Source organism: Panulirus ornatus, chromosome 28 (genome assembly GCF_036320965.1).
Source record: "Panulirus ornatus isolate Po-2019 chromosome 28, ASM3632096v1, whole genome shotgun sequence".
NCBI classification, from domain to species: Eukaryota; Metazoa; Arthropoda; class Malacostraca; order Decapoda; family Palinuridae; genus Panulirus; species Panulirus ornatus.
The window spans coordinates 23,874,476-23,901,007 of record NC_092251.1 but is presented as its reverse complement, the minus strand read 5'-3'; the positions used below and the strand labels follow the sequence as shown (position 1 = coordinate 23,901,007).

Sequence of the window (26,532 nt, the reverse complement as noted above, 5' to 3'; positions counted from 1 at the left end):
GGGTTTAACTATATAATTTTTTTCCCTCTTTGATTATCCTTGGATAAAACTTAACTGGGCTTGCTATTTTATTCATTTTCATCCCGTCCAATGCTAACAGTATATCTTCATCTCTTATGAGAATATGTTGCAAAACATTTTTCTCACTTAGTAATGGCTCTGCATTTGGGACAGAGCTGAATCTTCAACTGTTAAGAGATGTAACAAAAAAAAAAAACATTTAAAATCTTAGCCGTGTCTTCAAAGTCATGAAGTAAGTCACCCTTTCCCATTATCAATAGACCAACTGCCTAGGTAATGAATCTTTTGCATCTAATATATCCATAAAACACCTTTTGCTATTTTCAGTAATATGTGCTTCATACTTACATTTACTTTGCCATACGAATCTCTTATTTCTCAATGCAGACTTACAAAATTTACTCTAACATGCTGGTTATTACTGGTCTCTTTGATTTTTACTTGAGCTGCTTTCTTTGAAAGAGCACTTCTTTATAATTTTGTTCCACTATACTGGCTTTGCTCTGGAAAAAGACCATCTATTACACTTTGAAAAGTATGTTTCCTCCACTGCTTTGAACATTTTACTGAAGTCTTCCCAAGCTATGTCCATACTGCTTTCATTAATGATATCATCCTAAGTTTGCCTAACAAGAGCAACAGAAAGATCTTTGAAATATGCGTCTAAAACCTGGTACTCTTTGTGACCTTCACCTCGACCAACATTTTATGAAGTGTTGAAAGTTAATTCAAAAGTAATTTGCTGGTGATTTCTTGTACCATAATTTTCCTGGACTTTAATACTGTTAAAGAGATCCTCATTTGTAGCTAGAACCACATCTAATATATTCTCATCACAAGCAGGTTTCTCACATAATTGTATTTGGGAATTATTAAGTAGATTTAGGTATTAGGTAAAGCCCATGCTCTGGGCTACTGGAATGGGGTTCTCCCCACTTAGATAATGGTTTGTCAAAATCTCCTACTATGATTGATGTTTTTATTACTAATTTGTATCTGATTTGATTTCTATAAAAATAAAGTCAGCTTTATCAAAAGCTAAAACATTTTTCAACACAGCATTAAGATGAGCTTTAAAAAGAGGAAGGCACCACTGCCTACTTGATTTCTCCAATTATTGATGTAGCAGTTAGCATTCCTGCCTGTGACGCATTCACGGGTCACCCAGGATTACGCACATAGGAGAAGCAGTTGTGTTGAAATGGTTTGGACTGAGGAAAGGTTGACAAAGAAGAAATATGTGTCAAAGGTGGAGGGAACAAGGAGAAGTGGAAGACTAAATTGGAGGTGGAAGGGTGGAATGAAAAAGATTTTGAGTGATCAGGGCCTGAACATGCAGGAGGATGAGAGGCATGCAAGAAACTGAGTGAATTAGAACTATATGGTATACCGGGGTTGAAGTGCTGTCAATGGACTGAAGCAAGGCATGTGAAATGTCTGGGGTTAACCATGGAAAGGTCAGTGGGGCCTGGAAGTGGATAGGGTGAGTATGAGCAAATGTGGCCTTTTTTGTCTGTTTGCCAGGTGCTACCTGGCTAATGGAGGGGTTGGTGATGCTGTTTCCTGTGGGGCTGGGTGGCACCAAGAATGGATGAAGGCAAGAAAGTATGAATATGTACATATGTATAAATATATATATATATATATATGGCTGTGTATGTATATGTGTATATGATGATATGTATATGTGCATGTACATGTATGGGAGTATATGGGCGGAATGCATGCATAGTGCCATTGTACAACGGCAAAGGGGATAAAGGTGAGTGTTCAAATCACAGAGACATGAGCTTGTTGAGTATTCCTTGGAAATTACATGGGAGGGTATTGATTGAGAGGGTAAAGAAATGTACAGAGCATCAGATTGGGGAAGAGCAGTGTGGTTTCAAAAGTGGTGGAGGATGTGTGGATCAGGTGTTAGCTTTGAAGAATGTATGTGAGAAATACTTAAAAAACAGATGGATTTGTATGTATGTACCATTTATGGATCTGGAGAGGGTATATAACAGGGTTGATAGAGATGCTTTGAGGAAGGTTTTAAGGATATATGGTATAGGAGGTAAGTTGCTAGAAGCAGTGAAAAGTTTTTACCAAGGATGTAAGGCACGTGTATGAGTAGGAAGAGAGGAAAGTAATTGGTTCCAGTGAATGTCATTTTGTGGCAGGGGTGTGTGATGTCTCCATGGTTGTTTAATTTGTCTATGGATGGGGTGGTTAGGGAGGTGAATGCATTAGTTTGGGAGAGAGGGGCAAGTATGCAGTCTGTTCTGGATAAGAGGGCTTGGGAAGTGAGTCAGTTGTTTGCTGATGATACTTTGCTGGTGGCTGATTCAGGTGAGAAACTGCAGAAGCTGGTGACTGAGTTTGGTAAAGTGTGTGAAAGAAGAAAGTTGAGAGTAAATGTGAATAACAGCAAGGTTATTAGGTTCAATAGGGTTGAGGGACAAGTTAATTGGGAGGTAAGTTTGAATGGAGAAAAACTGGAGGAAGTGAAGTGTTTTAGATATCTGGGAGTGGACTTAGCAGTGGAAGTGAGTCACAGGGTGGGGGAGGAGGCAAAGGTTCTGGGAGCTTTGAAGAATGTGTGGAAGGCAAGAACATTATTGTGGAGAGCAAAAATGGGTATGTTTGAAGGAATAGTAGTTCTGACATTGTTATATGGTTGCAAGGCATGGACTACAGATAGGGTTAAGCAGAGGAGGGTGGATGTGTTGGAAATTAAATGTTTTAGGACAATATATGGTGTGAGGTGGTTTGATCAAGTAAGTAATGAAAGGGTAAGAAGGATGTGTGGAAATGAAAAGTGTGTGGTTGAGAGGGCTGAAGAGGGTGTGTTGAAATGGTTTAGACACAGGGAGAGAATGAGTGAGGAAAGATTGACAAAGAGGATATATGTTTCAGAAGTGGAGAGAAGGAGAAGCAGGAGACCAAACTGGAGGTGGTGGAAGGATGGAGTGAGAAGGATTTTGAGTGATCGGGGCCTGAACATGCAGGAGGGTGAAAGGCATGCAAGGAATAAAGTGAATTGGAACGATGTGCTATACTGGGGTCGACGTACTGTCAATGGATTGAACCAGGGTATGTGAAGTGTCTGGGGTAAACCATGGAAAGGTCTTTGGGGCCTGGATGTGGAAAAGGAGCTGTGGTTTCGGTGCATTATACATGACAGCTAGAGACTGAGTGTGAACGAACGTGGCCTTTTTGTCTTTTCCTGGCGCTACCTTGCAGGTGGTGGTGGTGGTGGGGGGGGGATACTATTTCATGTGTGGCAGGGTGGCAATGGAAATGGATGGAGGCAGCAAGTATGAATATGTACTTGTGCATATATGTACATGGCTGCTTATGTATATGTATGTATACACTGAAATGTATATGTATGTATACATGCATGAATGGGCGTTTATGTATATGCATGTGTATGTGGGTGGGTTGGGCCATATTCATACTTGCTGCCTTTATCCATTCCCGTCGCCACCCTGCAACACAGGAAATAGCATCCCCCGACCTCTTTCTCTCTCCAGCGAGGTAGTGCCACGAAAAGACAAAAAAGCCACATTTGTTCAAACTCAGTCTCTAGCTGTTATGTGTAATGCACTGAAACCAGAGCTCCCTTTCCACATCCAGGCTCCATAGGCTGTTATGTGTAATGCACTGAAACCAGAGCTCCCTTTCCACATCCAGGCTCCATAGGCCTTTCCATGGTTTACCTCCTTAATTCAGCAACCTTGGGACCTGGCGATAGACGGACCACAGAAAATGCCTGAAAACAGAACTTGACCCCTAATACAACTATTTATGCTTCCAAACAAGGTTTTTAAATTATCATATCAGATTACATCAGAAGTACCCCTAGTTGGGCAAGGGTTTTTGTGTCATATGATGCCAATACAGGGCAGCTTCATTAGCATTATACCCTTGTTCTGGGGCTAAATTTCCACTTCCATTAGCTATGCAAATTCATCCACAAACTTGTCACAGCTTTGTGATGACTAGTTTACCTAATGAACAACCATAGATTGGGAGCCAGCTTTGGCAGATTCTTGTTACTATTGTTGTTTTGTTGTTATCCTCAAGGCAGCTAGCCCATGCTACATCAGTCCCAGCCACGCAGCTGGCTCATATACTCACTCTCACCCTGTGCATATTGCTGTTGGTTGTTCAAATAGAGATTTGGAGTTTTTATTGATTCTTTTAATACAACCTTACACTACAATCTTCTGTGTCAGTACTATGCTTTTCACCGCAAACACTATGTAATGAAATTCCATGTCTCCATTTAAACTTGTCTAACCATCCTTACGAATATTCAGTCACAGTCTAGCTTTAGTTCTTGATGAAAAACATTGGCCTGCTCAATAAGCATCTCCCCAGAAAAGCTTACATCTTTATTATGTGGGTGCTTAAACCACTTTATAAGAGCACTGTGTATTTCTGTATACCTGGCTCTTTTCAAAGTTTTCCAAAACTTTAAACTATTCTGGCTTTCATTTTCAGCAAAAATCTGGAATATATGAAATTATATTCAGTTGAGAGTAAATGTGAATAAGAGCAAGGTTATTAGGTACAATAGGGGTGAGGGTCAAGTCAATTGGGAGGTAAGTTTGAATGGAGAAAAACTGGAGGAAGTGAAATGTTTTAGATATCTGAGAGAGGATTTGGCAGCAGATGGAACCATGGAAGCAGAAGTGAATCATAGGGTGGGGAAGGGGGCGAAAATTCTGGGAGTGTTGAAGAATGTGTGGAAGTCGAGAACATTATCTTGGAAAGCAAAAATGGGTATGTTTGAAGGAATAGTCATTCCAATAATGTTGTATGGTTGCGAGGCGAGGGCTATGGATAGAGTTGTGCAGAGGAGGGTGGATGTGCTGGAAATGAGATGTTTCAGGACAATATGTGGTGTGAGGTGGTTTGATCGAGTAAGTAATGTAAGGGTAAGAGAGATGTGTGGTAATAAAAAGAGTGTGGTTGAGAGAGCAGAAGAGGGTGTTTTGAAATGGTTTGGTCACATGGAGAGAATGAGTGAGGATAGATTGACCAAGAGGATATATGTGTCAGAGGTGGGGGGAATGAGGAGAAGTGGGAGACCGAACTGAAGGTGGAAATTGGAGTGAAAAAGATTTTGAGTGATCGGGGCCTGAACATACAGATGGGTAAAAGGCGTGCAAGGAATAAAGTGAATTGGAACAATGTGGTATTTGATGTGCTGTCAATGGATTGAACCAGGGCATGTTAAGCATCTGGGGTGAACCATGGAAAGTTCTGTGGGGCCTGGATGTGGAAAGGGAGCTGTGGTTTCGGTGCATTAGTACATGACAGCTAGAGACTGAGTGTGAACGAATGGGGCCTTTGTTGTCTTTTCCTAACACTACCTCGCAAACATGAGGGGGGAAAGGGTTGTTATTCCATGTGTGGCGGGGTGGCGATGGGAATGAATAAAGGCAGACAGTATGAATTATGTACATGTGTATGTATGTATATGTCTGTGTGTGTATATATATGTATACATTGAGATGTATAGGTATGTATATTTGCGTGTGTGGACGTGTATGTATATACATGTGTATGTGGGTGGGTTGGGCCATTCTTTCGTCTGTTTCCTTGCGCTACCTCGCAAACGCGGGAGACAGCGACAAAGCAAAGCAAGCAAGAAATTAAAAGGCCTGTTGATTAGCTTGGCTGCAGTGTAAACTGATTTTGGCATCTTAGAGCTGCTAGCAGCACTGCCATGGTGGCAGATTCACAAACTAATGGCAGCAGAGTCAAAATGTGCTGGACCTTGGGAGTTACCAGACCACCCCACCCCACAAGAAACAGCATCACCTTTCTTTTGTTTACCCCAGACGTTTCACATGCCCTTGTTCAGTCCATTGGCTGCACGTCAATCCCAGTATATCACATCATTCCAATTCACTATTTCTTGCCTGCCTTTCCCCCTCCTGCTTGTTCAGGCCCCGATCATTAAGAAATTTTTTCACTCCATCCTTCCACCTTCAATTTGGTCTCCCACTTTTCCTTGTTTCCTCCACATCTGAAACATACATCCTCTTAGTCAACTTTCTTCACTCATTCTCTCTCTATGTCCAAACCATTTGAACACACACTCTTCTGCTTTCTCAGTCACACTCTTTCCACTACCACACATCTCTCTTACCCTTTCATTACTTAATCAAACCACCTTGAACCACATACTGACCTAACTATTTCATTTCCAACACATCCACCCTCCTCCACTCAACCCTATCTAATTGATAACATGCCTCGTAAATCTATAATATTGTTGAACTACAATTCCCTCAAACATACCCACTTTTGCTCTGAGATAACATTCTCTCTTTCCACACATTCTTCATCACCCCTAGAACCTTTGCCCCGTCCCCCACCCTATTGCTGCCAAGTTCAATTTCAGATATCTAAAACACTTCACTTCCTCCAATTTTTCTCCATTCAAACTTACATCTCAATTAACTTGTCCCTCGACCCTGCTGGACATAATAAGCTTGCTTTTATTCACATTTAATCTCAACTTTCTCCTTTCACAAACTTTTCAAACTCAGTCACCAATTTCTGCAGTTTCTTACTCAAATCTGCTACCAGTGCTGTATCATCAGTGAAAAACTGACTCACTTCCCCAACAGACTACATACTCGCCCCTCTCTCCAATACTTTTGCATTTACCTCCCTAACCACCCCATCCATAAACAACTTAAACAGCCATGGTAACATCATACACCCTTGCCACAGACTGACCTTCACTGGGAACCAATCACTCTCCTCTCTTCCTACTCGTACACATGCCTTACATCCTTGATAAAAAAAAATTTCACTGCTTCTAGCAACTTACCTAACATACCATACCTTCCACAAAGCATCTATATCAACCCTGTCATATGCCTCCTCCAGATCCATACATGCCACATACAAATCCATCTGTTTTTCTAAGTATTTCTCACACATATGCTTCAAAGCAAACACCTGATCCACACATCCTCTACCACTTCTGAGGATTGGTGAAATTCCTGTACAGTGCCACTGTATAAAGGCAAAGGGGATAAAGGTGAGTTTGTTGAGTATGCCCACTAAGTTGTAAGGGTGGGTACTGATTGAGAGGGTGAAGGCATGCACAGAGCATCAGGCTGGGGAGCAGCAGTGTGGTTTGAGAAGTGGTAGAGGTTGTGTGGATCAGGTGTTTGCTTTGAAGAATATGTGTGAAAAATATTTAGAAAAACATGGATTTGTATGTGGCATTTATGGATCTGTAGAAAGCATCCGATAGGGATGATAGAGACGCTTTATGGAAGGTCTTAAGAATATACAATGTGGGAGGAAAGCTGCTAGAAGCAGTGAGAAATTTTTATCAAGGCAGTAATGCTTGTGTACAAGTAGGAAAAGAGAAAAGTGAATGGTTACAAGTGAAGGTTGGTTTGTGGCAGGGGTGTATGGTGTCACCATGGTTGTTCAGTTTGTTTATGGATGGGATGGGGAGAAAGATAAATGCAAGAGTCTTGGAAAGAGGAGCAGGTATGCAGTCTGTGGGGGATGAGTGGGCCTGGGTCAGTTGTTGTTTGATATGATGCAGCACTGGTGGTGGATTTGAGTGAGAAACTGCAAAAGTTGGTGACTGAGATTGGTAAAGTGTGTGAAAGGAGAAAGTTGAGAGTGAATGTGAATAAAAGCAAGGTTATTAGGTTCAGCAGGGTTGAGGGACAGGTTAGCTGGGGTGTGAGTTTGCATGAAGGAAAAGTGGAGGAAGTGAAATGTTTTAGATATTTGGGAGTGGACACAGCAGCAAATGGAACGTTGGAAGTTGAAGTGAGTCATAGGAAGAGAGAGTTGGTGAAGGTTCCGGGACCACTTTAGAACATGTGGAAAGAGAACATTACCTGGGCATTACCTGGGAGGGCAAAAATGGGTATGTTTGAAGGAACTGTAGTCCTAATAATACTATAATGATGCAAGCCGTGGGGTATAGACAAGGATATACAGAGGAGGATGGATATGTTGGAAATGAAATGTATGAGGACAATATGTGGTGTGTGGTGGTTTGATTAAGTCATGAAAGGGTAAGAGAGATGGTTAGTGATAAAAAGAGTGTGCTTGAGAGAGATGAAGAGGGCATGCTGAAATAGTCTCGTTATATGGACAGAATGAATGAGGAATGGCCAACAAAGAGGATATATGTCTCAGCTGTGGTGGGAACAAGGAGAAAGAGGAGACCAAATTAAATATGGAAGGATGCATTGAAAAAGCTTTTGAGGGCTCAGGGACAGAACATGCAGGAGGGTGAAAGGTGCGTACGGGATAGAGTGAACTGGAATGATGGGGTATACTGGGGTCGACATAGTGCCACTGGACTGAACCTGGGTATGTGAAGCATCCAGTGTTAATCATGGAAAGGACTGTGGGACCTGGTTGTGGAATAGGAGCTGTGGTTTCAGTGCATTACACATGACAGCTAGAGAATGAATGTGAGTGGATGTGGCCTTTCTTCATCTGTTCCTAGAGCTACATGCTGACACAGGAAACAGTGATCAAGTATGAAAAAAATCTCAAATGCAAAATGCAAATCTATGACCACAAACTCCAATGGCCCACTTAAAAAGAAGACATTCTTACAATCAACTGCTAGAAAATGAGCGAGATTCTAAAAAGGCATTACAAGTCAGTATTTAGTGAGCCAGACACCACATCAAAGATAAACAATCCAACAGACTTCTTCTTAAAAAGTAATATCCCAAGAGTAACAAAGCAGATACCACCTCAACACAAAATTCTGAGAGGGGCCCCTGAGAGAATGCCCATGCATTTTGCCCCAGGCCCAGTCTCTTAAAACTCAGTCTTCATACAGAAATGCAAGGCAACTTCAGCACATGTACTAAATATCCTCTATAGAAAGAGTGCATTCTGGCATCATTTCTGAGTCTGAAACTGACTCACATTGCCCTACTCCAAAAAGGTGGAAGCAAAGCTATCCCAAAAGACTATCAACTGAAAGCATTAACAACTCTCTTCAAGATATTCGAAAGAGTCCTAAGAGGCAAGTTGATGGAATTAGTGGAAGTGAACAATCTACAAGCACATGGCATGATTTCAGGGTGAGAAGATCTAGCCTCTCTCAGTTGCCTGACCCCTATGATGGATTGCTCAAAATCTGGAAAACAAAGAAAATGCTGACATGATTTACGCAGACTGTGCAAAAGCAACCGATAAAATGTGACCATGATGTCACAGCACACAAAATGTGAAACATGGGAATAACCAGAAAAAAGGGGTGACGGATGTACAACTTTTTAACCAACAAATCACAAATCATAGTTGTAAACCATGCCATCTCAAGTGCCTACACAACAAAAAGCTCAGTCCCCCAAGGAAATATATTTTTAATCATCCAGTTCCTCAATCTTATATCTGACAATGACACAAACATGGGCTACAGTTTCATATCATACCTTGCTGACAATACAAGAATCAGTAAGAAAATTATTACATCAGTAAAGACACTGAAAGGCTTAAAAGAGACTTAAATGATGCTCTTCAAAGAAGATGAGTTTCAACTCCTCTGGTATAGAAAAAATAAAGAAATCAAAAACAAAAAAAAATATTGGACAGACACAGTCGCTATCATAAACCAGCTGATTAATGTGAAAGACTTCAGAGTAACAATGTCAAACAACCTAATCTTCAGTGACCACAAAACAATAGTTGCCTCATGTAGAAGGATGGCAGGCTAGATCCTGCAGACATTCAAGACAAGAAAAACTAATACTGTTATCATTCAAAGTGCTAATGTTTTCATAAACTGAATGTTGTTGCATCATAACACCACACTACAAGGCAGGTGAAACTGCAAAATTACAAAAAGTTCAAGGATCTTTCACAATCCATATTAATGTGGTAGAAGACTTAAATCACTGGGAAAGGCTGAAATCTCTAAGGCTATACTCCCTGGAGTAATGTCAGATATACTGTCATCTATTTATTTTTATTTATTTTGCTTTGTCGCTGTCTCCTGAGTTAGCGAGGTAGTGCAAGGAAACAGACGAAAGAATGGCCCAACACACCCACATACACATGTATATACATACACGTCCACACACGCAAATATACATACCTATACATCTCAATGTACACATATATATACACACACAGACATATACATATATACACATGTACATAATTCATACTGTCTGCCTTTATTTATTCCCATCACCACCTCACCACACATGGAATAACAACCCCCTCCCCCCTCATGTGTGCGAGGTAGTGTTACGAAAAGACAACAAAGGCCCCATTTGTTCACACTCAGTCTCTAGCTGTCATGTAATAATGCACCGAAACCACAGCTCCCTTTCCACATCCAGGCCCTACAGAACTTTCCATGGTTTACCCCAGACGCTTCGCATGCCCTGGTTCAATCCATTGACAGCACGTCGACCCCAGTATACCACATCGTTCAAATTCACTCTATTCCTTGCACACCTTTCACCCTCCTGCATGTTCAGGCCCCGATCACTCAAAATCTTTTTCACTCCATCTTTCCACCTCCAATTTGGTCTCCCACTTCTCCTCGTTCCCTCCACCTCCGATACATATATCCTCTTGGTCAATCTTTCCTCACTCATTCTCTCCATGTGACCAAACCATTTCAAAACACCCTCTTCTGCTCTCTCTACCACACTCTTTTTATTCCCACACATCTCTCTTACCCTTACATTACTTACTCGATCAAACCACCTCACACCACATATTGTCCTCAAACATCTCATTTCCAGCACATCCACCCACCTATGCACAACTCTATCCATAGCCCACGCCTCGCAACCATTCAACATTGTTGGAACCACTATTCCTTCAAATATGCCCATTTTTGCTTTCTGAGATAATGTTCTTGACTTCCAAACATTCTTCAACGCTCCCAGAATTTTCGCCCCCTCCCCCACCCTATGATTCACTTCCGCTTCCATGGCTCCATCCACTGCCAGATCCACTCCCAGATATCTAAAACACTTTACTTCCTCCAGTTTTTCTCCATTCAAACTTACCTCCCAATTGACTTGACTCCAACCCTACTGTACCTAATAACCTTGCTCTTATTCACATTTACTCTTAACTTTCTTTTTTCACACACTTTACCAAACTCAGTCACCGGCTTCTGCAGTTTCTCACATGAATCAGCCACCAGCGCTGTATCATCAGCGAACAACAATTGACTCACTTCCCAAGCTCTCTCATCCACAACAGACTGCATACTTGCCCCTCTTTCCAAAACTCTTGCATTCACCTCCCAAACAACCCCATCCATAAACAAATTAAACAACCATGGAGACATTATACACCCCTGCCGCAAACCTACATTCAATGAGAACCAATCACTTTCCTCTCTTCCTACACGTACACATGCCTTACATCCTCGATAAAAACTTTTCACTGCTTCTAACAACTTGCCTCCCACACCATATATTCTTAATACCTTCCACAGAGCATCTCTATCAACTCTATCATATGCCTTCTCCAGATCCATAAATGCTACATACAAATCCATTTGCTTTTAAGTATTTCTCACATACATTCTTCAAAGCAAACACCTGATCCACACATCCTCTACCTCTTCTGAAACTGCACTGCTCTTCCCCAATCTGATGCTCTGTACATGCCTTCACCCTCTCAATCAATACCCTCCCATATAATTTCCCAGGAATACTCTACAAACTTATACCTCTGTAATTTGAGCACTCACTCTTATCCCCTTTGCCTTTGTACAATGGCACTATGCAAGCATTCCGCCAGTCCTCAGGCACCTCATCATGAATCATACATACATTAAATAACCTTACCAACCAGTCAACAATACAGTCACCCCCTCTTTTAATAAATTCCACTGCAATACCATCCAAACCCGCTGCCTTGCCGGCTTTCATCTTCCACAAAGCTTTTACTACCTCTTCTCTGTTTACCAAATCATTTTCCCTAACCCTCTCACTTTGCACACCACCTCGACCAAAACACCCTATATCTGCCACTCTATCATCAAACACATTCAACAAACCTTAAAATACTCACTCCATCTCTTTTTCACATCACCGCTACTTGTTATCACCTCCCCATTAGCCCCCTTCACTGATTTTCCCATTTGCTCCCTTGTCTTACGCACTTTATTTACCTCCTTCCAAAACATCTTTTTATTCTCACTAAAATTTAATGATACTCTCTCACTCCAACTCTCATTTGCCCTCTTTTTCACCTCTTGCACCTTTCTCTTGACCTCCTGCCTCTTTCTTTTATACATCTCCCACTCATTTGCATTTTTTCCCAGCAAAAATCGTCCAAATGCCTCTCTCTTCTCTTTCACTAATAATCTTACTTCTTCATCCCACCACTCACTACCCTTTCTAATCAACCCACCTCCCACGCTTCTCATGCCACAAGCATCTTTTGCGCAAGCCATCACTGCTTCCCTAAATACATCTCATTCCTCCCCCATTCCACTTACCTCCTTTGTTCTCACCTTTTTCCATTCTGTACTCAGTGTCTCCTGGTACTTCGTCACACAAGTCTCCTTCCCAAGCTCACTTACTCTCACCACTCTCTTCACCCCAACATTCTCTCTTCTTTTCTGAAAACCCCTACAAATCTTCACCTTCGCCTCCGCAAGATAAAATGATCAGACATCCCTCCAGTTGCACCTCTCAGCACATTAACATCCAAAAGTCTCTCTCGCGCGCCTATCAATTAACACGTAATCCAATAACGCTCTCTGGCCATCTCTCCTACTTTTTTTTTTTTTTTTTTTTGCTTTGTTGCTGTCTCCCGCTTTTGCGAGGTAGTGCAAGGAAACAGATGAAAGAAATGGCCCAACCCACCCCCATACACATGTATATACATACGTCCACACACGCAAATATACATACCTACACAGCTTTCCATGGTTTACCCCAGACGCTTCACATGCCCTGATTCAATCCACTGACAGCACGTCAACCCCAGTATACCACATCGATCCAATTCACTCTATTCCTTGCCCTCCTTTCACCCTCCTGCATGTTCAGGCCCCAATCACACAAAATCTTCTTCACTCCTACTTACATACGTTATTTATTTATTTATTTTGCTTTGTCGCTGTCTCCCACGTTAGCGAGGTAGCGCAAGGAAACAGACGAAAGAATGGCCCAACACGCCCACATACACATGTATATAAATACACGTCCACACACGCAAATATACATACCTATACATCTCAATGTACACATATATATACACACACAGACATATACATATATACAAATGTACATAATTCATACTGTCTGCCTTTATTTGTTCCCATCGCCACCTCGCCACACATGGAATAACATCCCCCTCCCCCCTCATGTGTGCCAGGTAGCGCAAGGAAAAGACACCAAAGGCCCCATTCGTTCACACTCAGTCTCTAGCTGTCATGTAATAATGCACCGAAACCACGGCTCCCTTTCCATATCCAGGCCCCACACAACTTTCCATGGTTTACCCCAGACGCTTCACATGCCCTGGTTCAATCCATTGACAGCATGTCGACCCCAGTATACCACATCATTCCAATTCACTCTATTCCTTGCACGCCTTTCACCCTCCTGCATGTTCAGGCCCCGATCACTCAAAATCTTTTTCACTCCATCTTTCCACCTCCAATTTGGTCTCCCACTTCTCCTTGTTCCCTCCACCTCTGACACACGTATACTTATGTATATCTCGCTTTTTAAACCAGGTATTCCCAATCACCTGTCCTTTTTCAGCACATAAATCTACAAGCTCTTCACCATTTCCATTTACAACACTGAACACCCCATGTATACCAATTATTCCCTCAACTGCCACATTACTCACCTTTGCATTCAAATCACCCATCACTACAACCCGATCTTGCACATCAAAACCACTAACACACTCACTCAGCTGCTCCCAAAACACTTGCCCCTCATGGTCTTTCTTCTCATGCCCAGGTGCATATGCACCAATAATCACCCATCTCTCTCCATCAACTTTCAGTTTTACCCATATCAATCTAGAATTTACTTTCTTACACTCTATCAAATACTCCCACAACTCCTGTCTCAGGAGTAGTGCTACTCCTTCCCTTGCTCTTGTCCTCTCACTAACCCCTGACTTTACTCCCAAGACATTCCCAAACCACTCTTCCCCTTTACCCTTGAGCTTCGTTTCACTCAGAGCCAAAACATCCAGGCTCCTTTCCTCAAACATACTACCTATCTCTCCTTTTTTCTCATCTTGGTTACATCCACACACATTTAGACACCCCAATCTGAGCCTTTGAGGAGGATGAGCACTCTCCGCGTGACTCCTTCTTCTGTTTCCCCTTTTAGAAAGTTAAAATACTAGGGGAGGGTTTCTGGCCCCCTGCTCCAGTCCCCTTTAGTCGCCTTCTACGATATGTGAGGAATGCGTGGGAAGTATTCTTTCTCCCCTATCCCCAGGGATACTGTCATCTATACCAGGAAAATCCAAGATGGTATGGTTTCCAACTTATGTTTGGAGATTTTCACCCTTCTGACAGGACAGGCATGGAAGACTGTAAAATACTGCCTCTGAAATCTCAATGTGATATGCACAAAAAGAAACAACTTAAATATCCAGGCCTAAGACTCTTTAATGTCTTGTCATCTACCATCAGAAACTGAATGGGATGCACAGTAGAGAAGTTTAAGAGTGCACTGGGCAAGTGCCTACAAAGTGTACCAGACCAGCTAGGCAGTGGGTGCTATGTAGACCTGATGACTGTAGTTTCTAACAGCTTGGGAGACAAACAACCAAATCCTGCAGCCTGGGCCCAACTCGGGCTGTGGAGGTGAAGACCACTGAAGAACTCACCATGTAAGCATCAGGTATAGTCATGCAGAATGTATGGAAAAATGATAAGTTGGTCAATAAAACACAGAATAATACAGTATGGGGCAGAAGGAATTTAGAGGTAAACCATAAAAGAGGTAAACAGATGAAGCAAGAGAACTGATTAGGGCTAATATCATTCTGAAAAAAGGTGAAGGAATGACTAGGAACAGACTAGATGCAATAGAAGCATTCTGTGTATGGAGGGGGCGAGAATTCAAATAATGGTCTCATAAGACACACTAACCTTGAGTGCAAAGAGAGGAAATAAAAAGCACTTTGAAATCCATGTTTCACTTAAACTGGGCACTGGATGAGGACATGTATGAGTGATTTCTGAAGGCTATATGTACCTGATCTCCCTATGGAAGTGGGAATGGAATAATCATTACAAACACAGAGACAGAGAGATAGGCTTTATGCTGCTAGTTGACCCAGTTATGCTTTTTTTTTTTTTTTTTATACTTTGTCGCTGTCTCCCGCATTTGCGAGGTAGCGCAAGGAAACAGACGAAAGAAATGGCCCAACCCCCCCCATACACATGTACTTACACACGTCCACACACGCAAATATACATACCTACACAGCTTTCCTTGGTTTACCCCGGACGCTTCACATGCCTTGATTCAATCCACTGACAGCACGTCAACCCCTGTATACCACATCGCTCCAATTCACTCTATTCCTTGCCCTCCTTTCACCCTCCTGCATGTTCAGGCCCCGATCACACAAAATCCTTTTCACTCCATCTTTCCACCTCCAATTTGGTCTCCCTCTTCTCCTCGTTCCCTCCACCTCCGACACATATATCCTCTTGGTCAATCTTTCCTCACTCATTCTCTCCATGTGCCCAAACCATTTCAAAACACCCTCTTCTGCTCTCTCAACCATGCTCTTTTTATTTCCACACATCTCTCTTACCCTTACGTTACTTACTCGATCAAACCACCTCACACCACACATTGTCCTCAAACATCTCATTTCCAGCACATCCATCCTCCTGCGCACAACTCTATCCATAGCCCACGCCTCGCAACCATACAACATTGTTGGAACTACTATTCCTTCAAACATACCCATTTTTGCTTTCCGGGATAATGTTCTCGACTTCCACACATTTTTCAAGGCTCCCAAAATTTTCGCCCCCTCCCCCACCCTATGATCCACTTCCGCTTCCATGGTTCCATCCGCTGACAGATCCACTCCCAGATATCTAAAACACTTCACTTCCTCCAGTTTTTCTCCATTCAAACTCACCTCCCAATTGACTTGACCCTCAACCCTACTGTACCTAATAACCTTGCTCTTATTCACATTTACTCTTAACTTTCTTCTTCCACACACTTTACCAAACTCCGTCACCAGCTTCTGCAGTTTCTCACATGAATCCGCCACCAGCGCTGTATCATCAGCGAACAACAACTGACTCACTTCCCAAGCTCTCTCATCCCCAACAGACTTCATACTTGCCCCTCTTTCCAAGACTCTTGCATTTACCTCCCTAACAACCCCATCCATAAACAAATTAAACAACCATGGAGACATCACACACCCCTGCCGCAAACCTACATTCACTGAGAACCAATCACTTTCCTCTCTTCCTACACGTACACATGCCTTACATCCTCAATAAAAACTTTTCACTGCTTCTAACAACTTGCCTCCCACACCATATATTCTTAATACCTTCCACAGAGCATCTCTATCAACTCTATCATATGCCTTCTCCAGATCCATAAATGCTACATACAAATCCATTTGCTTTTCTAAGTATTTCTCACATACATTCTTCAAAGCAAACACCTGATCCACACATCCTCTACCACTTCTGAAACCACACTGCTCTTCCCCAATCTGATGCTCTGTACATGCCTTCACCCTCTCAATCAATACCCTCCCATATAATTTACCAGGAATACTCAACAAACTTATACCTCTGTAATTTGAGCACTCACTCTTATCCCCTTTGCCTTTGTACAATGGCACTATGCACGCATTCCGCCAATCCTCAGGCACCTCACCATGAGTCATACATACATTAAATAACCTTACCAACCAGTCAACAATACAGTCACCCCCTTTTTTAATAAATTCCACTGCAATACCATCCAAACCTGCTGCCTTGCCGGCTTTCATCTTCCGCAAAGCTTTTACTACCTCTTCTCTGTTTACCAAATCATTTTCCCTAACACTCTCACTTTGCACACCACCTCGACCAAAACACCCTATATCTGCCACTCTGTCATCAGACACATTCAACAAACCTTCAAAATACTCATTCCATCTCTTTCTCACATCACCACTACTTGTTATCACCTCCCCATTTACGCCCTTCACTGAAGTTCCCATTTGCTCCCTTGTCTTACGCACCCTATTTACCTCCTTCCAGAACATCTTTTTATTCTCCCTAAAATTTACTGATAGTCTCTCACCCCAACTCTCATTTGCCCTTTTTTTCACCTCTTGCACCTTTCTCTTGACCTCCTGTCTCTTTCTTTTATACTTCTCCCACTCAATTGCATTTTTTCCCTGCAAAAATCGTCCAAATGCCTCTCTCTTCTCTTTCACTAATACTCTTACTTCTTCATCCCACCACTCACTACCCTTTCTAAACAGCCCACCTCCCACTCTTCTCATGCCACAAGCATCTTTTGCGCAATCCATCACTGATTCCCTAAATACATCCCATTCCTCCCCCACTCCCCTTACTTCCATTGTTCTCACCTTTTTCCATTCTGTACACATTCTGTACACCCAGTTATGCATGGATAACAATAAAATAAAAGGTAGATGAACCTTCTGTAGGACACTGTTATGATTAACAAGACCTGGCTAGCATCACTCAAGAATAACTTGAAGGATGACAAGCAACATATCAGCAACAACAACAAATATGCACATTCTGTTTGGAAAAATCTGTGTTAGCTGTGCACTGATCACAACGAAACTGTCAATACTAAGACTAACCCAAAGTAGTGTGTGGTTCTGTTACTGGTGACAAATCTTGCACTTTATGAGCCTAACTTGAGAGGATACTCTGATCTCATCAGCAGACATTGAACTTAATATATTTTGTTAATTTGGATTATTTCCAGCAAAGCTCATTCTCCAAGTCTTTCTAATATATGAGAAATACTGGGCATTCTTTACATGAAAATTCTACAACAAAATATGCTTTAACATTCAGCCTGTATGATAAAGGTTAGAAATAACACTAAAACTGATGATATCCTCCACAATCAGAACATCCTAGCTAGTTCAAAGTTTGAGAGATTATTATGATAACCTTGAAAACACAATGTTGAGTTTCAATGCCGACTGCCTAAATACAGACAAGAACTTTTCTGTACCCCAATACAGTGTATCTCTATCTTTAAAACATAAAATCATTATGTCTGGTCCTTATTACCTCTTCTCTTTGCCTTTCCTCCTCCTCTCTCCTCCTTGCTTCTTCTTCACGGATACGGTCAGCTTCTTCTATAGCTTTCTTAAGACGTTCCTCCTCTGCTTTCTTCTGCTCTTCTAACATCCTTAAGAATTCTTCTTCCTCTCTTCTTTCACGTTCTTCCTCTTCGAGCTACAATGACAAGAAGAAGGAAGTCACAAGCCACAGTGCAATGCTCCTTTGTTAAGGAAGTATCATGATAATGACTCAAAAAATTTTCATATCTTTCTTGATCTAGATGCAACATATTCAAATATCCCTTGAAAGCATTTACCACCTGATATATCCATATCCTATGCTCAATGCATAGCCCTGAAACTGAGGAGTGAAACTCAATGCATAAATGTTCATCTAGAGACATCGCTCAGCTCTCATAAATATCCATTTGGAGACATTAGAGGGTAAATGTGGGAGAAAACTATGAAGATGAGACCATGGAAACATGGACAATACTAACTGAACAATACAAATAAATTTTCAATTCAAAATACAAGGGGAAATTAGATGATGCATTTTCTTAACCAACATGAAGCCAATTCAGTCTTAGATACTGAGAAATCAGGAAATGATATAAAGAGAGCAATCTATGAGCTTAAAAAGAGCTCAGATCCAAGTCCACATGGACTTTTTTTAAAGACAATGGCAGCAATAGCAAAACCAGTGATGTAGTTGACGAGACAAAAGAGTAGAAACTGTATTCATAATATAACATTTGAAACACTGATACATAAAGGAGGATCTACATTAAAAACAAACAGTATAAACTAGTTAGCTAAGCTTTGCATGATTTAAAGATCTTGAAATACTGATCAAAGATAAAAAAGTTGAAAAACTGATAAAATGATAAATTTCAGAAATTTACAAAAATGTGGTCAAGAGCAGTTATGTAAATGAAGGCAAATACTGATCTGGACCAGGAAAAAGTATGCAAACCCAAGTAGGTGTGTATTACAATACCATATGAAACTGAGATGTGGGGAAAGAGAATGGACACTGTTTTTGACAAGTTTGCTATGGTACATTCTCTTGTACAGGAAGGAGGTGAAAAAGAAAGAGGTGGATGTAAGGGATGAAAAGTAAATATATTAGTAAACTTAAGGGAGAATAAGATGATGCTTTGGAAAGAAGGTAAATAATGTGCAAAAGATAAGAGAACAAATGAGAACATCAGTGAAGAGGGCAAAAGGGGGAAGTAAAAACAGGTATTGATGAAGTGAGGAGGAGATAGAGTGAGTACTTTAAAGAACTGTTAAATGTGTTTGAAGATACAGAGGCGGGAAGTAGGGTGTTTAGGTCGGGTGGTATGCGAAGTGAGAGAGTCATGGAGAGTGACTTGGTGAAGAAAGAAGAGGCGGTGAACACCTTATGAAAGATGAAATGTGGCAAGGTGGCTGAAGTGGATAGTGATTGTGTTGTTAATTGGTTGGTAAGGATCTTCAATGTATGTACAGATCATGGTGAGGTGCCTGAGGATTGGCAGAATGCATGTTTAGTGCTACTGAAAGGCAAGGGAGATAAAGGTGAGTATTCCAAGGGGGATAAGGATAAAGGTATAAGTTTGTAAAGCATGCCTGGTAAGCTGTATGGGTTGGTATTGATTGAGATGGTGATGGCAAGTACAGAGAATCAGACCAGGGAGGAGTAGCATGGTTTCAAGACATGTGGATTAGGCACTTGCTTCAAAGAATATGTGCAAGAAATACTTAGAGAAACATATGGATTTGTATGTGGCATTCATGAATCTGGAGAAAGCATAGGGTTGAGTTGAAAGAAATGCCCTGTGGAAGGTCTTAAAAATATATGGTGTGGTAGGTAAGCTGCTAAAAGCAGTGAAAATTGTTTATCATGGCTTGTGTACAAGGAGGAGGAGAGGAGAGTGAATGGCTCCAAGTGAAGGTTGGTCTGTGTCAGGGGTGTGTGATATCAATATGGTTGTTCAATTTGTATATGGATGAGGTGGTTAGGGAGGTGAATGTGAAAATCTTGAAGAGATGGGTGAGTATGCAGTCTGTGGGGGAAAGAGAGGGCCTGGGAAGTGAGTCAGTTGTTGTTTGTTGATAATAAAGCACTGGTGGCTGATTCAAGTGAGAATCTGCAGAAGTTGGTGACTGAGTTTGGAAGCATCTGTGAAAAAGGAGAGTCGAGAGTGAATGTTAATAAAAGCAAGGTTATTAGTTTCAGCAGAGTTGAGAAAAGTTAGTTAGGATGTAAGTTTGAATGGAGAAAAATGGAGGAAGTGAAATGTTTTAGATATCTGGAAAAGGAATGGCAGCAAATGGAACCATGGAAGCAGAAGTAAGTCATTGGGTGGGTGAAGGGGCAAAGGTTCTGGAGAGTGCTGAAGGATTTGTGGAAAGAGAAAATGTCATATGGAAAGGCAAAAATGGGTATGTTTGAAGGAATAGTAGTCACAACAATATTATATGGATGCAAGGCACTGGAATTGTGCAGAGGAGGGTGGATGTGTTGGAAATAAAATTTTTGAGGACAACATCGGGTGTAAAGTGGTTTGATTGAGTAAGTAATGAAAGGGTGAGAGAGATGTGTGGTAATAAAAAAAGAGTGTGGCTGAGAGAGCAGAAGAGTATGTGCTGAAATGGTTTGGACAATGGAGAGAATGAGTGAGGGAAGGTTGACAAAGAAGATATATGTGTCAGAAGTGGAGGGAACAAGGAGAATGGGGAGTCTAAATTGGAGATGGAAGGATGGGATGAAAAAGATTTTGAGTGATCTGGGTCTGAAAAAGATTTCGAATCACAGGGGGACCTCAAAATGCATGAGGGTAAAAGGCATGCACAAGATAGTGGGAAATGGAAAAATGTGGTATACTTGGGTCAACTTGCTGTCAATGGACTGAACCAGGGAATATGAAATGTCAGGAATGAAAAGTTCTCTAGGTCCTAGATGTGGGAATGAAGCAGTGGTTTTGGTGCATTTAACATCAAGTATGAAAGAAAGAAAAGAAATTTGCACAAGTAAATTATGGAACAGAGAAGAATATACTTGTGGTACCATATAGCAGCCCAAAAGAGCAAGCAATAGAGTGGAACAAATGTATAAGATTTGGATGTTTTCAAGTGTGAGAAACTAGATTTCAGAGAGCATTCTGAGATGAAATTATGAAGTCAAGTGATGAGAGTTATGATTCTGAGAACTTTCAATTTACGAAATAGAAATCTACTGATAAGAGCATTTAATGTATGTATGTCTACAAGCAAAACTGAATACTGCTGTGTTGTATGGTCACCAATGAAATAAGCAAATCAAAGAGAATTTAGAAGCACTTTATGAACAAAATCAAATGGATGGATCATATGAAGTATCATGAAAGGCTGAAAGAGCTGCTACTATACAGCCAACAAAGAAGAAAAGAAAGATATAAGAGGTATAAAATATCTTAATGTATAAAAGACAATGTGTTAAACATGAAAGGCTCAACAAGGAAAATATATACTGTAAAAAAATACAATGGAAGATACTAAAAATAAATCAATAATATATGGCCATATATGACCATGAAACTTAAATGATTATTCAATATAACAGCAAAAGAAATAATAAACATACATGGAACAATTACAGAAAGATTTCAAAGTACACTTGTCATGTGGTTGAAATCTATCTGAGATGAATTAAGAATAGGTAATTATGTAGTGCAGATGGCAGCTAAGAATAGCTTTATTCACCAAGCGAGATGTGCAGTAAGTATGTATGTGCAGGGCCTGCCATTAGGGCTAAATCTTGTCACAGATATTCATTGATAGGTAGGTACTCCTTGTTTCCCCCACTTCTGACAAATACATCCTCTTAGTCAGCCTTTCCTAACTAACATCCATTTGTTCAAACCACATCAGCACATCCTGTTGAGCTCTACCAACCACACCCTACTTACTAACACACTTTTATCATACCCTGTAATTTCTTATGATCAACCCTCCTCACAGTACAAACTGTCGTCTGACATTTCATTTCCAACACATCTACCCTCTTCTATACTTTAGCATTTATGGCCCATGACTCACATCAGCTTCATTATTACTAGTGTTATTATTATCATTATTATCCTTGGGAATGAATGGAAAGAATACCATCCACATAATTCCTGTAAGTCATGTGAAATGATCAAGAAGGGAAGGGGCAGCAAAGGAAATCCAACTCTCCTCTATCATTACTTTCTACAGTATAAGAAGGAACAGAAGAAGCCTAACAAACAGTGTTCCATCAAAGCTCTGGCTGAGGTTTTTGAAGGTGTATAGTTGTAACCGTTGTGCTTCATGAACGATTCTTGGTTTCTGCTATGACTACCATTTCCTATTTCTATTACCTCTGTAGTCAATCTTGTTGCCACAAGAACAATTCTCTTGCAACTAATGCAAGGATAATCCCTTCTTCAAGGAATTTTTCTACTTAATTTGAGTTGTTCTTTCCCCTTAAGCAGCTTAATATTCCATACTGAATCTTTTTTTATAGTTTATCAAACTCAATGAGGAACACCATTTATCTACTTCCATTTGGATACCTTCCCTATTCCCACAGGGTCACAAAAACATGCCTTGAAGAGCAGTACAATGCCAGAACAGCCAACAAAAAAAATTTACTTGTCAAAGAGGTTACTAATCAGAAGGTATGTAACTCACAACTAATGAAGTGAAAACGGAAAACACATCTCATATCTACTGAAATGATTTGTGAACCCATAATTACCCACATTCAACATGCAATGTCAAATAATGAACTAATTTCAGATGATTTTCATCAGTTTGATTTTGTAACCAAGATGACAAGAATAAGGAAATACATAGTGTGTTTCAGGAAAGGAAGGTGAATGTTCTAGCTCTGAGTAAAATGAAGATCAAGGGGTTTTGAGTGCTTTGGGCTAGTTTGAATATGTAGGAGAGAGAAAGGCAAGTATGGGATGAGGTAGATTGGAACAAATGTGGTATACAGGGGGTCAGTGTACTGACAGTGGACTGAACCAAGGTAAATGAAGTAGGTAGGGGAAACCATGGAAAGGTCTGTGGGCCTGGCTGTGGATGGGGAACGTAGTTTCAGTGCACTACACACAGCAGTTAGAGAACGGATGTGAGTGAATGAGGCCTTTTATTTGTCTGTTCATGGCACTACCTCACTAATGTGGGGAACAGTGAACAAGTATGAAAGAAAGAAAAAAAAAATTTGGCCAGGAGTTAACCAGATCAACATTATCATAAAGTTGGACAAGAACAATGAAAAGGGGCAAAGCCTAAGAGTATTACCCACTCTCACAAAATGAGAAAGCCAAAAAGCAATTCAGCAATCATCTCACTCAAGTGCTTTACTTAATAAATCATCAATGCATGAATGTCTTCACCTTCTGCCTACATGAGGAAGACAAATTCCATAGCCTGAGAAACAGTAATAGATGGACACTGTCAACATTATTACATTTACAATCTACAACCTCTTGACAGACAATGGTCAAATGACCACAACACTCAAGCAAACTTTGATGAAGGCAAATTTACTTTACTGGGGAAAAAAGGAAAAAAAAACTACCTTTCTCTGACGCTCCAATTCTTGTTCCCGTTCTTTTGCTTCTCTGGCAAGTCTTCGCTTCTCTGCCAGAGCTGCTTTGTATTCTTCTTCTGTTGCATACCCAGTCACAGGCTTCTCAGCAGCTTTTTGGGCTAAGGTCTTCTCTTGTTCACCATTCCTTTCATCCTCCCTTGACTTCCCTGATGTCTCCTCTGTGATAGACTCACTTATTTTTTCTTGAGACACAACTTTATCAACAGATTCACCCTTATAATCTTCAGTTAAAGTTTCTTGAGTGTGAGTTTGTGGCTTATCCTCAAACTCCATTTTTTCAGGTGCAGTCTGGGATGGTAGCTCTGTTGAAGGTTTAACAAGGGCTTGTGAACCTTCTGATGTAGTTTCAACTGGAGCATCTATTTCTTTTCCAGGTTGTTGTTGTTGTTGGTCAACTGTTAAACCAGCCTCCATCAGTAGATCATCATCAAAATATTCTACTCCTGATTTTATTTCAGTAATATTTTCAGTATCATTAATCCCTTCTACTTTACTTTTCAGTATCTTTGACTTCATCTCTAAGGTTTTGTCCTCCTTTGATGGAGATGGCTTCTTCTCTTTAGTTCCTGGAAGAGGTTTGCTCTCAACAGCTGGGGAGTGTAATGGAGTTGTTTTTGGAGTGAGTTTACTCCTAGGGGTTGTCTTGCTTTTTTCCACTGCCTTCTTAGCAGCACTCTCAGCTTTAACTTGTGATGGAGTTTTCTTGGGGGTAGCAGGCTTGACTGGTGTACGAGCAGGAGTGGCAGGGGCACTCCTGTCAGATCCGGCACTCTGGGCTCGAGTTGGCTTTGATGCTGATGGAGTTGATCCAACTGACACTGAAACATTGAAAATGTTATAAATATAACTAGATTACAAACATTGATTTCTAAAAATTTCGGCAAGTACAGTATAATATATGATGTCGTCTGAACATCCAAAGTCCAAAAACATCTAAAAGTTGAAGATCATTGTAGTGTCAGTATGTATCTCAAATTGATGTCGTGACTTTTTGACATAAATATGGATGGACTGATAAGAGAGGTGAAAGCAAAACTAGGGAAAGAGGGTGCAGAGATGCAGTGTGCTTGTGTATGGTGGCTAATCATGATCCAGTTTGTGTAAGATACTGTGTTGTTTGCTGATAGAAGAGGAGGAGGAGTTGCAACATGCTGCAAGTGTGTTTTATGATGTGTGTAAGCATAGGCAACTGAAGGTAAATGTGACTAAAAGTAAAGTAATTGTGTTTGGAAAGAAAAAGTGTGAAAGTATAGATTCTGCAAAACCTTATAGGGTGAAAGAGGAAAGTGTACCAAACTCTGGCCCACGAGAGGTGAAAGAATTTAAGAATTTAGCAGCTATCCACCCTGGGTACGTTTGATGATATGGAAGGAGAGATAAGGGAGAGAGCAGTTAGAGGTGTACATATGGAGGTTAAGAAAGGATTAAGGAACAGCATAGCCCTCCTGACCCTGACCTATGCAGCTGAAGTATGGACATGGAATGAGTCACAGAGGTAAGACTCCAGGCTGTGGAAATGAGATACTTGAAAGGAGCATGTGGTATGACGATGGAATGAAGAAAGAAATGAGAGGGTGTATAAGAGATTTGGTATGGCAGGGAATGCAAAGAGAAGGAATTGTGGAGTGGTAGAAGGCATGAAATGTAATCCTTTGATGTGGTTTGGGCATGGGGAAAGAAAGCAGAAAGGGGAGTTTACAAAGACAGTGTATGAGAGGTAGTGTGTGAGAAAGACCATCCGTAACATGAGAAAAAAAGAACGAAGAGTACTGGAGGGAGAGAAATGGTGGGAGAATGCATGGAATGGTGTATGCAAGAAAGGCATGTAAGGAACAGGCATCAGTGCTAAAGATAGACAGATACATAGATAGATAAAACAATCTTGATATAGTGCGAGCATTTGAATTACTCACACTTTTTATAATAACAAGAGCCACTGTGATACAATGCGACCCCAGTTTGCTTGCACCATGAATGCTGATGCTGTACATGCCATTCTACCCACCACATTAGTTCTCTGCTAGCATTAAGAAAGTGAGGACACATCATTTGCTACTCGAACACTTGAACCAGTCACCACTATGCCTAAGCATCTATTGAGTATTTCCAGTACAAGAGAACCTACCTAGTTCAAGATAGTGAATGAACTTGAGCATAAGTCCAACTCTTCAGCAGTTGCTAGCAATTATGGCATTAATGGGAGCAGCCTCTGCACCATAAAAAACTAATTGATCAGGAAAGCCTATTTTCAGCCATCTATTTTGAAGATGGCAATCTTATGATGCCAACATATGAGAAGGAGGATGCCCTGAAAAACTGAATGCAAGAATGTTGGTAAGACAGTTTTCTATGACAGGGCAAATGATTAGAAATAAAGCCATTGAGATTTAAGAAGCGTTAATGAACAAAGAAAGAAAGCTAGTCAGAGAAAGTAAGTTTACTGCTAGCCAGGACTGGCTTCCTACTTTTGTCAGGTGTATCACCTGAAATATGTGCCTCTGTCAGGTGGGACTGCAACAGCTGATGTACAGGCTCCTGAGAACATGAAAGTGGATCTCCAGATAAGGTATGGAACTGTTATGAGACCAACTTTTACTGGAAAAAGGCTCCAGGTTTTAAAGATT

At 40.9% G+C, this 26,532-nt stretch overlaps 1 protein-coding gene across 1 annotated transcript in view; it reads right to left on the bottom strand.

Annotated features, from left to right (window-relative positions):
* Nucleotides 1-26,532, bottom strand: part of LOC139757917 (uncharacterized) — a 401,228-nt gene that overhangs the window by 99,484 nt on the left and 275,212 nt on the right. The window contains exons 12-13 of the mRNA XM_071678863.1: nucleotides 23,876-24,726; nucleotides 18,305-18,472 (exon numbers count right to left, since the gene is read on the bottom strand). Coding sequence (XP_071534964.1) covers nucleotides 18,305-18,472; nucleotides 23,876-24,726 — 1,019 coding nt within the window. The remainder of the gene's footprint in view (nucleotides 1-18,304; nucleotides 18,473-23,875; nucleotides 24,727-26,532) is intronic.